The sequence below is a fragment of the Morone saxatilis genome, unplaced genomic scaffold (assembly GCF_004916995.1).
Source record: "Morone saxatilis isolate NCDOM2014 unplaced genomic scaffold, NCSU_SB_2.0 Contig17, whole genome shotgun sequence".
NCBI classification, from domain to species: domain Eukaryota; kingdom Metazoa; phylum Chordata; class Actinopteri; family Moronidae; genus Morone; species Morone saxatilis.
The window spans coordinates 8763552-8778505 of record NW_023339729.1 but is presented as its reverse complement, the minus strand read 5'-3'; the positions used below and the strand labels follow the sequence as shown (position 1 = coordinate 8778505).

Genomic DNA, 14954 nt, shown 5'->3' with positions numbered 1-14954 from the left:
GTTCTGATGAGGCTGAATCCCCGAGGCTGAAGCTTGATTCACAGTCACAGCCAACAGCACTGCAGCATGAACTGGTGGCAGCACAAAACAGAGACAAAGATCACACTGTTTGTGTTATGACGTGGACTGAACACTGCCCACAGGGCCTACAGCTGATTTATGAAATGACAAAAATAATAATAACAATAATCATACAAATATGGTGTGATTTACAACAACCTGATTTAGTATAAACTTTATTAACAAAGTTGATGGTCAAACACAAACTCATATTTTCACATTAGTATTTTAATTCCAAAATCATTAGTTAGTGATCCACAAAATACAAATTCACAACACCCAGAACTGTGGGTCCCTCCAGTTTCATTTCTGTGCATATGAATAAAGTTTGGGGTTAACATTACTTACTATGGCTGATCTACATTTTTAAGGAACATTTGATCATAAGACCATGCAGTTATACACACTTTTTATCTCAGTTTGTGTGTCTTTTTTCAATAAATGTACCCTTGGATGAAGGTGCAAGGCTTAATAGGATGCTCAAGAGAGAATCATTCAGGTTGTTGGCATCGATATCATTCACACGTTACTACACTGCCCCCTAAAGGACACATCCTGTAAGGCAACATGACGATGTCTGTCAACAGAGCAGGCACAGAACAGTTAATGTATTTACTAAACTTTCAAACATATCATTGGCCTGAAAAGAGTCACAAAACAATAGAGACTGCCCTCAATTAGAACCATTAACATTGTAAATTCTAAACATGTTAAAACATCTACATTTTCACTTTTAGAACATGTTTTAGTATGGCAGCATGTTTTTTCTATGCAGCAGGTTAGTCAGTATGTCAGTAAAGTGCCTCATAAAACAGAGTAGCATCCTGAGTCATAAAGTCTGACACGCATTCAGCTAAACAAGACAGTATTATCACAGGTGGTATGCTACATGTACACTTGTATGGTGCAGCAGTTCTCTACAATCATCTCTATTCAAAACAGTAACAACATTAAGAGATCGAGTGGTCATACAGAATTTCACTGGGAGTGGAAAACTAAAAAAAGCCACTGTCAAACTGTACGCTCATCAGGATTTCAACTATCAACTTCACAGTTTTTCCACAAATTCCTCCCCTTACTTAAAAAAAAAAAAAGACAAAAGAGCTTGGTCCTATTCTCCAAAAGCTTTGATAATGAAATGATGACAGAGGATCGAAAAGAAGTAAAGGAGAATCAGGTAAAAGTTAGACATTTTAACCTGCTACTGGTTGATTGACAATTCTAAAAGCATCAATTTAGTGATGGAAAGGCAAACAAATAAATGAACTCGATAAATTCAGGTTTCATCACATTTGGTCACCACTGTTGGGAATGATTACTATGTAGTTGCATAAAAGTTTGTTCAGTCATGTTTTAGTGATGGCTTTTGGGAAATATTATAGATTGTAAGAATGGCACTGATGAAGGCTACACTGTGTTTGTTTTAATTCTGTACTTCTACCAAATTACAGACAATGTTCTGGCCTGACACAATGACACAATGACACAATGACACAACACAAGTGTTGGAAAGGACTAATAAGGAAACACATTCCTGGCGCAAACTTTACAGCCACAACAGACCTTTTTCACAGCAGCCATTTTTACATGAAATAGTAGGGTCCTTAATATCCATAATATCCAGTGATATTAATTAAGGTTCTATTTTATTCAGCTCAAAATAAATCTAGGTTATGCTATTGTGCATGTTGGCAAAATGGCTGCTTTGAAAAAGGTCTATTGTTGCACACTCTCAAGACGCTCTACACCACTGGGTTAACTGGGCTTTGAGAACTGAGATTAAAAAAGAAATCACAAAATCTGATCCGGAATTATTTATAGTTAACATTCTCTGTCATCAGCATGACAGAATTGCTCCTTTTAACACTTAAAGGAAAACTTCTGATTTTTTGAAGAGGGGTTGTATGAGATACCTATTTAACAGTGAGTGTATTACCTACAGTAGATAGCTGTCAGCGTGCCCCCAGTTTGGAGCAGCAGACTGCTGAGTACCAGCACAGAAGCACAGCAAAGTCCTGCTGTCCTGCTGTGGACGATAAACTATATCAGTTTACAGTATGCTGTATTTAAAATATTTTCACAGCTTTGCCATGCCGTCAGACAGACCCTTAGCTTTGCCACTACATTTTCTCAGCCGTAGAACTTTTGTTTGAGGATGGATACTGAATGTGTCAAGGGGGGGAGAAACTACAGTCTTGTAGCCAGAATCAATCATTTCTACAGTAGTGTGTCAGCTCTGGGGAAATTATGTCCAGCTGTCTAAGGTCAGTATCACAGAAAACAGTCAAATTTATATGGTGAACAGAACACTTCTTTGTTTGAAGAGCCTGGAAAAACACAAGCAAACACCATCTTTTAAATCTTTAGAAACATGTAGTTTGATTTCAGTCCGATCTTGCAACTTTGATCTGAGCCGTAATACAGTGAAGTAAAGCTAAAGTAAATCGGAAAAGTATTTTAAGTAATGCACAACTGATTTGCATTTTGTTGCTGCCGCCCTACACACCAGTTGGCTTCTGTGCTGGTACTCCTGTCTGCTTCTCCAAACTGGCATTGGGAGGCGTGCTGACTGCCGTCTACTGTAGGTGATACACTAACTACGAATAAGTACCTCATACAACCTCACTACAAAAAAACAAAACCATTCCTTTAATCTCAATAACTCTCATCCTGTCACGTAACTAACGTACCTGAAATTACAGTGGACAACCACATTAAACATCTGCTTAAGCTGATCCTAATCTCCTCTAAATCTGGCAGGTCATTCTAATAATACCATTGCAGCAGCTTTATATTTAGCATCATATTGATCATCTACATTGACAGAGGAACTCTTCTGTTAATTCCAGTATTTGTGCCCTCAAGAGGCTGCTACTCATAATGATCAGAATCATTTTGCTTCTAGCCGTGAGAAAGAGGTAGAGCAAAAAGGAGAAGGAAAACATACACAAGCCTGTAATAAACTGTACACGACTCCCTTTCTTCCCTTATTTTCTTAGAAATGCCGAGAGTAGCATGATCAAGGTGTGTTGTGAGCAGCACTGTTGGTGGGTGAAGAGCAGCTGGTCACAGAGTGTGCTCAGGAGATGATGCGAATTCCAAAGTATTTCTTGAGCTGCTCGAGAAAGATGAAGGTGAGCACTGTATGAGGAATCAAGCGGATCCCTGCGGGGACGAGACCCTGCAATGAAAATATGGCATAAGATTACTATTACGGCATTTTCTCCCATTACACCTTTCAATTTAAAGCTACTATGTCTAATAAGTACCTTGGTATTAACAGTAAAACCGCAACTGAAAATTTCATTTAATTCTTTACATTATTTTTGAAAGTACAAAAAAAGTTCTTTTGAAGCAAGACCAGAAATGCTCCAAGCCTCCATGAGCTGGCAGAGGCATTGTGGGACAGTGTAAACAAATTTGCATTGGTAACTGTACATGCCATGAGCAGACAGTGTTTAGTTAACAGTGGAGCTAAACAAAGGATGGATGCCATTTAGCATCTAAAACAAACCAAACTTGACAACTGCAGGTACGTTTTTAAGCTGCTCCAAAGTGCTACATCACTCATTCATGTTGTTCTTTTATTGCTATATGAATGGTTTTATCCAGAGGTCTTTTCTATGACTGCTTTGCTGCAGCTAGGGAACAGCTTTCCACTAACTAGTCAGTCTGAATTTAAGGTGTCCAAGAGTGATCCAGACAGTGAGTTAAATAACTGAAATAATTAAGTATAAGCACCTGTAATAGAGAGCCTCTGATTAAAAGTGGCACTAAATAACCACAGTGGGGTTAAGGTAATGTCTGTGAGACTGTTTTTTACCTTGTAAAATGCCATGGGACCCAGTTTGGCAGTTTCTCGTAGGCAATGCGTCACCCCCTGAAAAGAGAGAGACACACTGAGTTAGAATGAACACTGAGAAATAAAGAAGATGGATAAACAGAAACAGAGGAATGAAAGGATTAAAGGAGACAATGCAGAGGGACTCACTGTGTACTCTCCCTTTGAGCTCATCAGTCTCGTCTTTAGTACATCCAGAGGTTGACACAAGAATGTAGCACAGCCTCCCTGCAGAGGAACAGTTCATCACTTCACAAAAGAGCCCTGTAAACTTTACACTTACTCAATCAGGTGTCCGGGGCACACAAATAAAACCTGATACTTACGGCAATGAAGCTGGAAAGAAAGTGTGTGAGTATGTTATCTCCCATTACGCCTGTTCCCAACACGAGCTGCTTGGCCTGGTCATAACACGCCAGCTAAAAGGTGGGCAAAATAAGAAGAGATGGAGAAAATGTGGGACATATTAATGATCTCTTTACTACATGAAGCCTGTCTATCTGTGTTCTATCTCTGCTATAGCCAGAGGTTGCAAAAGTACACGTACAAGTACAGATACCACTTCTTTACTCAAGTAAAAGTGAAAAAGTACAGGCTCTGAAATGCACTCAAAGTATTAAAGTAAAAAGTAAGCCCTTGGTTTCTCTAAAGGACCTTTCTACCGGCTGTTTCTGTGCAATGATAACACTTCAAATAGGGCAGAGTCTCCCTCTCTTGTCTGTTTTGTTGTTTCTGTCATGTGTGATATGTACCGGTCATGATGTTGATAATTCCCATCAAAAGGCATTAAAACTAAAGTAATGAGCCTTTTTTGAAAATTGAAAAAATACATAGAAAGTATATATATTTGTGTAAAAATGTAGGCAGTAAAAGTTCATCTTCAAAGTCAGAAAAGAAATACTCAAGTAAAGTAAAATAAACTATGAGGTACGGTGACAAAGTATTTGTACTTCATTACTTCCAACCTCTGGCTCTATGAAACCACATCTTTCTGCAGGCAGCCTTCAATAATCTGTTTGTAGTAGATTTAAAGCAGTTTTGTGCTAACATATGATGTATTGTACTCTGTACGTTACTGCATGGTCGACAGTGAATGCATATAACCAAATTCTATTACTAAGATGTAAGTTGAATCAGTGGCACAGTCTGAACTCAATTTCCTTTGGATATGCTCACCAACACAGACTTCATTAAAGTGAGGCTGAGGTTTTAGGGATTATTGCATTATGCATTGTATAAATGGAGCCATTTGAACACGCAGCCTATTCATCTATTAGATTGATTACCTTTATTTAACTTAACAGGACTTCTATCTGGATTCTGAATTTGATATGACTAATAAATATCTTCTTAATGTATTTAAGAGGAAAATGTATTTAGAATATACTTGTGTTTGCCCAAAAACAAAGAAACGGATGACGGAGAATCTCTCGGGTCTCTTTTATACCTGCAGGCATTTAATAAAAGGTACAAACAGGTAATACCAAAAACAAATGTCTCTGGTCATATCCTAGCACTGTGACTTGCCTGTCCCACAGTGACCATGGCTCCTCTGCTGGAGGCCATGGTGGCTCCTGAGAACAGTCTCCTCACACCCTCTGTGGGACAGGACACAGGTCAGAGGTCAGACATGATGCCACCGTGTGGGTTGCATGAAGTTATACACACACATATACATACAGATTATAAAGCCCCCTGAAGCATTGTATATAAATAAAATTGACTTCATTTGACAGACTGGATTTACCTTCTCTGAAAACTCTGAAGAGTCCATCAATGGCATGTTTGTAGCTGAAAAACAAACAAAAAAAAAACATTCAGGATTGAATTAAGATAAGAGATTAATAACATCAATCTGACCATTTTAGTAAGTTACAACACTCACTTTCTCCTCAGTTCTGGTGGTAGTTTCATGTCGTTCTGCATCCTAGAAGAAACAACAGTTCAGATCCTTTGAATCCACCGTTTGCTACACCCAAGCCAAAATATTCATGTTGAATATGAGAATTTGAATATTGTCACGTTACCTGACATTCACCATGTCAGCCGGCGTGCCAACAAACCCACCAGTAAAACCTGTTGGCAGAGAAATGCTGTTGAGACACAATCCTGTATGGTGGGACACTGCATGTGTATATGTGTGTGTGTGTGAGAAAGAGGGGAGGAGATGCAGGATGTGTGTGTTCCCACCTCCAAAGGCTCCCAGCAGGACCTTCTGGTAAAAGGGCATGGGGCCCTGGCTTGAGCTGCCCATCATGTCCCTTACGGTCTCATAGATTGCAAATCTGGTGAGGGAATAGGACATCTGAGAGGAGGAGAGGAGAGGAGAGGAGTGGAGGAGAGAAGAGGAGAGGACAAGAAAGGGAAATAAAAACAATGAGTCCAGGATCCTAAACTCTGCTCACTATTTAACACTTTCTTTTCACAACCACTAGGAGGAGCTTCTGGCAAAACAACCAATCTAGTATACAGTAAGGTTTTTATCTTATAATGTCTGTGGCCAGAAACTAAACAGGATAAAACTACCATCCTGTGGTTTCTTCTCTCCCTCCAATCATATTATACACAGACCTGCTGCACAAACAGCTAACCACCTCTGCTTTACAAAACTAATCTGTTGATCTACTGATAGTACCCTGCAGCCACAGACCAACATTTTGGTCATGGAATAATAGATAACTTCACATGAAGTCAGTATTAGCACACGATATGACTGAAGAGCAAACCTACTGAGGCAACAGCATATGAAGCTCATTAGAATGAACCTGTTACAGAAAATACACATAAAAAAACTTGTTCTAATGTTGTCTGTCATACTCTCTCTTTGTAAAACCAGAAAAATGCTGATGGCCATAAAGACATGTTTTACTCATTATGTACAGTATGTTCATTTCAGTTAGAACTAAGACACACTGAAAAAGGCAAAGTGGAGAAATTCTTCACTTCTTCATAACTTCTCACCACATATCTCTTTCTATTTCTATATCTTATACTTTAGATTGTTATTATTGTTTTGTAATATTCTTATACTACTGTTAGGTATTTTATTTAAGGATCTAGCCACAGACTGCTGACTGCAGACAGCCATCAGCAAACTAGTTTAAAAAACTAAAAAGTAACACTAACAAACTAAAAAGAGCGATGCGTTAACAGGACGCCCCTGTTTGCAACTTTTTATTGCCACCGTCTAGGTCTATTTCACAAAAAAGGGTTTCCTCCCCCAGTGGGACTTACCTGGTTACATACAGGTTGAAAAGAAAATACAACAGACAAACTAATCAACACTACACACACAAACAAAACAGTTAAGCATGCAAACAGACACACATACTTGTCTACAAAGGGAGGCAGAGAGGCCATTGTAAAGAGCCAACACCCCATCGCTCTTCACCACATGAATAGCCATCCCCATCATCCTCTTCTTCACCTCCTGCTGTGTCTGAAGGTGCACCTGCAAAGACAGTTGTGTATTAGCATTGGTATCATTTTCAATGCCAAGCTGGACAGAACACAGACACAGATAATGTGTGGTGCTGTCGGGGCTGACACAGCAACCTAAGTCACTTTCTGTTCCTTTATTTACGGCATAAATATGAACATGTGTACAGCCTGGTACAAAAAACCCATTTAAATGATATCAAGGCTTAAAGTTTGAGTGACAGGCTTCATTCAGCCCACCTCAGCTCCACACACTCAGCTTACTGCTCTTCACAAACCTATTGGCGACATCACAGAGACTACATCTATTTATTTATTAATCACACAGTTTGTGGCTTTCTGTCCTTGATGACATCACTATGACATCATCAGGGTCATTTTTTTAGTCATTTGAGAAATCATCTCCAGAGTCAGGACATCATTCCACTGTTATTCATCAGCTGAGTAAAACTGGTGGAGGAACAGAGTAATGTGTAACAGGCAGTTATAATACCATACATGTTTTCTAAATGTCTTAACCCTGTGTGTGTGCTGTCCTTCTTAAAAAGGTCAACAACTCTACAATGTGGCCTTTGTCCTCTTTTCTAATCAGTATTTGAGTTTGAAGGCCACTAAGCCTTTCAAAACACAATGTTTGTCATGTCTCCTCACTAGCTTTTATTAAGATAAGATGAGACTACCCCCTTATTCATTCTCAGAGGGACAGCAGTCGACCAAAAGCTCATTCGTTTTGCTGATATTGAGCTTCAGGTGATTGTTGTTACACCATGTGATGAAGCTCTCCATCAGTCCTCTGTACTCCTCTTTGTTGTCTTAATTGATGCATCCGACAATAGTGGAGTGGTCAGAAAGCTTCTGGAGGTGGCGGACACCTGAGTTACAGCGGCAGCCTCATGTGTAAATAGTGAAGACTGAAACAACTGAGGAGGCTACAGGTTGCACTTAGGCACAGAGGCACTTTGAGCTAAACGCTAAAGACAACATCAGCACGCCAACATGTTCACTATGACAATGCTAATGTTCATGTCAGCTCAGGATGTTGGCATGCTAACATTTGCTAATCAGTGCTAAATGTGCAGAACTGACTGTAACCGTGCTGTAACTGTGGCATTCTGCTCTTATAACGTCATATTGAGCCATCGCCAAGCAAATGTGTACAGGCAACACTCTCACCAAGGTGAAATATTACACCCAGATCAGTTGATAAATGTCTGGCTATAACAATGTTATTTTTTCAGATGAGGTCAGACAAATCTCGTTTAGCAACCCTGCTGGTATCAGTTCAGGGCAACAATAAAGCAGCTTATCTGATGGTGCAACGGATGTCTGGGTTAACACAAGAAGGGAATCAACAGAACATGACTAAGCAATTTTTGCCGTGTGATAAGTGTGCTTGGTCGAGTCCTACTTTCCTGCAGACAACCACATTCACATAGTGTCTCCTTTAAATGATACTCGTAAGTTTAGACGCTCTAATGTTAGCTTGCCTTTTACAGGAATGTAGTAAGTGCATGGCATTACGAAGCCCTTCCCTTTGTAAGCTTTGTAGCTGTTGCTACAAAGTCACCAAGCTCCCTGACTGGTTACAGAGTGCCCTGTAATTATTGGGACATTGCTACGTCCAGCTTTTATCACACACTTTCTCATTTCTCACTTACCCCACCTATAAAACTCACTGAAATTAACCCTTACCAACACAGTGCTTCCACAACACTTGCACTTTGTCTGTTCACTGTGGCTGAACTCACTAAATACGCACAGGGCTCCCACACTCAAATACATGATTAATTAAATTCCACTGTGCATGCATGCATTGTTGCATGTTTTTAATATGTTACGTTATTTTGTAATTAGCAACACTTGAAAGGCATCTTTTAATAAAAGTCCTCCCCATGAGACCAGCTGGAGCACCTCTTCCTCACCTGACTGCCACTGCAAACAGCAGTTTGACTGGTGTAAATCCTGTGTACTATGTACAGTCTGCAAGTATTTGGACAGTGACACATGCTTTTGTTCTGCTGGCTCTGTACTCCAGCACAATGGAGCTGAGGAAAAGCAATGACTTTGAGGTTCAAGTATGACTCTCGGCTTTCATTTGAAGATATAACATTCACATCAGGTGACTAGAGTAACTTGTAGCCTTGCCATTGTCCTCTGCTGTATTATCCTAAAAAAAGTTTAGTGGACAAAGCATACGAAAGGAGCTACAAGTCACCCTCAGACAGTAAACATTTAACCCCATAGTCATTCATTGATTTGAATCCAATCTGCTGGAGCCGGATTACAGCACAACAGAAAATGTGTTATGGTCCAACTACTTACAGTCTGTACAGTCTCACCTCATGGCCACATACAAGTCATGTGAGAATTCCGACTGCTGTGCTAATCGTGCTTTGTAAATCCCTGTTTTTCAGACCATGTTTTCCATTTAAATGTCATTTCGAAGTGCTGTCATCTTCTCATACTAGGTACCATGCTGCTTTTACCACAGCATCAAACCGTGTCCTCAGCCACTGCTCTTGTGCATTAATGCTCACCATCATAAAATAGCGTAAAGTGCAAGATGAGCCACTAAGAAACTGTTTTATAACTGACTGAGTATGAGTGTGAAATTAGGGACTGGTGGGAATAACAGAACCTTATTCTCTGGTCCAACCATAACCACTTACTTGCCCCTAAACCTTTATGCATCACTATTTTGCACCTGAGCAGTGAACAACAGAGAGTATTGTTTGGGCCTTCCTCCTGAAGATATTGCATAAGGTATAAGAGACAAGTGCATTTTGGTGTTTCAAAAAACAAGGGGAAGTGAGTTGATGTGGTTTGGCCTGTGTGTTTAGCAACATGGTCACACAGCTCATGGAGCCAGTTAGGGTACCTTTAAATTTTAGTGCCACGCATACATTTAGATTCAGTGTGACACTTTCCAAGGATGTCATAATCTCTGATAATCTGTCCATAAAGCATTCAAATTCATAGAGAAAGGACACTCCTTATACATGCCAGAGCTTGCCTGAGAATCATGATGTTTTTAAGTTTCCTTCAGTATAGAGTAATCCTGGGACAGTGTATATACACACACTGCAAACAGGAACAGCTAATAGCTAATTTGGCCTCTTTAATGGTGTCAGTTTACCAAAATGTAAACAAATGGGCACAAAAAAAATAGAATTACCACAATTATATGCCTCCTTCAACCAGTCAAGTTGCAGTTTAGATACATGTTTGTCCATTTTACAAGAATGGGACGAAAGGACGAACGACCCAAAAACATAATGCCTCTGGCCTCTCTCTCTTGGAATTTTAAGATGAGCAGATGTACAAAAAATAAATACAAAATATCACATCCAATGCAAAGGAACCCGACCAACTCATCTCAGAGCACCAGATCCCAATTCTAGGCTAGAAACCGCCTGTTGACCGCTGAGCGGCACTGAAGTGACCTCGACCCAGCTCAGTCGTTTTTCCTTTTCCTTAAATTCGAGTCTCTTAGGTGTAAAAGTTTTTTTAATTTTAACAATTCTTTTCAATTCAATTGGTTAGTTTTTACCCACCTAAGAATCTAAACCGTTCGACGCCACTGTTGACTGGTAGAGTTCAGACAGTAGGTCCACTCAACTCCTATTTAAGTTTCATGTTTTGATAGATTTGATCAAAACTCCATCAAATCCACCAAGTTCACCTATTACACAGTATCAGGTTGTGTAGGTTAATAAAGCCTCCCACACTCACTGCAATGGTGAAAAACACTTTGCAGTTCTTAGAGGTTCTTGGAAAAACTTCCACCTTTTGAAGCAGATAATGTGCTATCAATCTGGATACTGAGTCCTGGGAACACAAAGGGTTTCAGATTGTCTCTTTTTTTGTTGTTGCAAACAGTAAAATGCTGCATGAACCTGAAACATGCTCACTTTTATTATTTCCACACAAAAAAAAGATAAGAATTTAGTTTGGGAATCAGTCTGAAGCAATAACCATGACACCGGCCTCTCTTATAATAGAAACACACTTTTGAAAACACATCAGTTCCAAAACTAAGATTGTTCTCAGCACTACAAGTAGAGCTGTAATACAGTCGCACTGAACTGCATGGGTACACAACATAATGTCCATATGTAAATGGAGAAGAGGAACTTCGAGGACTTTACGAACATTTAAGCAACTTCACTCATATACTACTGCAATGGCAAATGGCACCACCAGCTAACAAGCAAGTTAGGGCAGAAATGAAGCCCTGACTTTTAATTCAATGTGGTCATTAACAGCCTTGTCTACATAATTAGATACCACATGACCTCCTGAGCACCAGTTACTGCGATCAGGGTCACATGCTGCCGTTTTCAATGCAAGCAAAAAAGAGGCACAAGTAAAGGGAGCGAGGATTTTTGGCACTGGACAGATATGTGCTGATTTACTGCTGTGTGCAGCACAGCAAGGCCAACATTAACAAGACTGAGCATGCATGATCACACTCAGACACACACACACACACACACACACCTGCTTTCAGGCGATGACAAGCTGCTAGTGGAGGGGAAAACACCAGTGGTCAGTGTGATCTTAGAATTACCATTTATCTCAATACAATTATTAAATGCAAAACTAAGGCTACATTGGGCCATCCTGTGTCATTTCTAATATCATTTCAGCTCGGATAACCAACTCTCACTCTGCCCTAACCTGTGCCCTATATTTTACAACAGCCTTGAGTATCCAAACACACATTATAGTAATGCCACAGCAGACATGTGATACCTCAGAGTACTGCATGGCCACTACAAGCTCACTGCAGCTGTAGCAAGCACACAACAAGGACATCTAACAGGAGCACAGTAATGTGATGAGCGGCCAGGAGGTAAATAACTGTCGAGCCTTCCTGGAATGACTCCGGCTGGGAAACAGCTGTAGCCTGCTGTTTCGGGCCTGAGCTCCTCTGCACACACGCGGAAGGATACGCACTAACTTGAGCCCCTCACCTTGATGAGGTCCAGAGGATGCGTGCAGCAGGCGGCTCCGCAGGACGCCAGCCCACCGAAATACCACCGCGACATCCGTTTCTCGGCCATGGTGCCGCGCTATGCCGTAGTCTGACGCGGCAGCTACAGCGGTGACTTCCTGCCTCCCAGTCCGCCTCGACACGCTGCTGTCCGCCTGCTCTGTCGGCTTCCTGGCCTGAAGGGTACAGCTGGCTGTCGCTGGTGCTCTACAGGACACGGCTAACCTCGTTAATCTTCAAACATTTCGATAAGAGATGCTTCTCGGACCGGGGGGGACTTTGGGCTCCAGCGGAGTCGCGCGCACTCACGAGACATTGCGCGCGTGTCTGTGTGTGTCTGTTTGTGTGTGTGCGCACTGTCTGCTGTGTTTGGTTCACGGTGTGCAATAGGAAGCGGCTGAAGACAGGAGAGAAGAGCGCAGCCAATTGCCACCGTGGACGGCGGAGCTGCCTACCCGCCCCGGGCTCCGAGATCCAAAGGTCGACAGCGGGGTATGAGAATGCTAAAGCCCCGAAGTGCACTCTCTCTCAGCCCACTTTCACCGCTCACAACTGTCAGGCGATTTTTTTAAAGTGGTACGCGCCTCCTCCCGCAGCTGTGCGGTCCGCGCATTGACCCTGTCTCTTTAAGGAGACAACCAGTCGACTCTCTGTCAACCCAAGCAGGAACTTTAGTTAGTCTGAAAAAAAAAATACTGCTACGATTATTTGTGACATGCGTCCACATGTGAGAGTGTTTACTGGGCTCTCACACTGCAGCGGGTTGAAATAAAGATTTTTGTATCTGATCAAACTACTGTGTCATTTGGAAGGTCAGATTAAAAGGCAGAAAGCAAGCCTACTGACTTATTTCAGGTTACTTGAAGGAAGTTAATACAATCATACTATTATTGATCTGTATCTTAAAACAGAGGTCAGCGATTAGGTTCAACCATGGGCCAATTTTTTACAGTGGGCCTCTTCATCGGGGCACTAACAGTTTTGAAAAGGCAGCCCTGTATTTGTGTATTTTGTTTTCTCTGAGTGTATTTTATTTTGGAATTTCTATTTCTTACAAGAATAAAACAGATCTATAAAACTGGTTGTTTTATTCTTGTATATGAGGGCAGATGTTGGGAAGAAAAATGACTCCTGGACACAAGTGAATACTTTATGTTGCACTACCAGACATACATGGCAATTAATTCATTATTGACAGTAAACAGTGATCTGTTTCATTTCAGGTTGAATGGAAATACTGTTCCATTCAACTATAGCCTATACTTTTATACTTTTTATTTTTTACCAGCACACCACTTTTATTAGGGTATTTTAGCATTTATTAGGGCACTATGAGATGAAAATGTTTGATCATATTTGTATTGTGATTTGTATTGGGATTTACATAGGCCTGTTAGTAGTTAGTTTTATTAAACTACAAAATGGAAAAACTTCAGAGACCAACCATTCTTGTTGGATTTGGTTAAAAACTCAATTACATAAGTGGGATTTGGTAAAATTTCCAGTACATAGTGTGCCTGATGTTTTTAAGGTTATTTTGTTTGTCATTCTTCATATCTTTGGCTTACTAGATGTTGCCTTAGTAACAGACTGTCTCATTATGTGCGAAACAGTCCCAGATACCAGTTACAAAGCTATCCGAGAAAGGCCTAACTTACATAGATTAGTCTTTATATTTGAAGCTTTCCCCTCTTTTAAAAATTAAACATGATACTTAACAAAGCATGAATCGGGCCGGTCCAAGTACGTTTTCAAGTGCCCAATCTTCATCTCATTGTGGTTTTTATTAGCTTGTTATGACCCCTGTGCTCAGTGGAATAATACCCATACCACCCAACATTGGTACGTCAGATTGGGAGAGGTGTTTTAAACCATGCCCAAAGTGTAGATGGAAAAAAACAGCAATGTATTTTAGCAGAAGGAACAGTCATAATGTCAAACACTATATGACACAGCATGAGAGGATGACAAAAGCTGCAAACATGTACTCAAACTGATGGCACCCATATTGGTATCCTCTTTTGCTGTTGTAAACTTAATTCAAATACATTGCTTTTCATCTGTAAGTGTTAAAACTGTCTTATACCTGTATATATAAATATTCAGTGTTGCAGTGTCATGATATGTGACGGTTCATTTTACAGAGCACATCAGTTACTTAGTGTTTACTGCCCCCAAGTGTACTATATGTGCTGTTACCACTCATAGTGGCTAATTGATGGCTGTTGTTGACCAGTAGCTGCTTGCACTCACAAGTGGTGTACGTGTGCTCTTTAATTGTTTTTTACTCATTCCAGCAATAATATATGTGATCTATTTGTGTTTCATAGTCCTTGAAAACAAAACACAACAAGTGGTAACACACACACAGTATTTATTCTGCACGTAAACACACAGTCCATCACATCACAGGGGCCTTATATCTAATGTATAATCAGTTGTAGTGGAATGTGAACACATACATTTATTGTACACAAGTGGTTTCTGTACAGTTTCTTATCTTTATTTATTTATATTTTAAAAGTTCTCTATCTTTTATGTGTGATTTGTATATTTTTGTGTGATTGTATATTTTATGCACCACTGCACCAAGACGAATTCCTCGTATGTGTAAAAACC

At 40.3% G+C, this 14954-nt stretch overlaps 1 protein-coding gene across 1 annotated transcript; it reads right to left on the bottom strand.

Moving 5' to 3' along the window:
- Positions 1-267: 267 nt before the first annotated feature.
- On the bottom strand, positions 268-12983 carry LOC118326866 (solute carrier family 25 member 10). The gene is made up of 11 exons (XM_035660004.1): positions 12316-12983; positions 7233-7352; positions 6092-6206; positions 5929-5977; positions 5787-5828; positions 5649-5692; positions 5429-5499; positions 4228-4320; positions 4052-4129; positions 3884-3940; positions 268-3241 (listed from the first exon to the last, which is right to left on the bottom strand). Exons 1-11 carry the CDS (start codon positions 12403-12405, stop codon positions 3140-3142), a joined length of 861 nt encoding a protein of 286 aa, XP_035515897.1. The 5' UTR covers positions 12406-12983; the 3' UTR covers positions 268-3139.
- Positions 12984-14954: the final 1971 nt, after the last annotated feature.

Coding starts and splice junctions, on each gene's coding strand:
- LOC118326866 (XM_035660004.1), bottom strand. CDS start 12,405: ATGGCCGAGAAACGGATGTCGCGGTGGTATTTCGGTGGGCTGGCGTCC. Junction 5,500..5,648: donor CTTCAGAGTTTTCAGAGAAG/GTAAATCCAGTC, acceptor CCTGTCCCACAG/AGGGTGTGAGGAGACTGTTC. Junction 3,941..4,051: donor GCTCAAAGGGAGAGTACACA/GTGAGTCCCTCT, acceptor CTCTCTTTTCAG/GGGGTGACGCATTGCCTACG.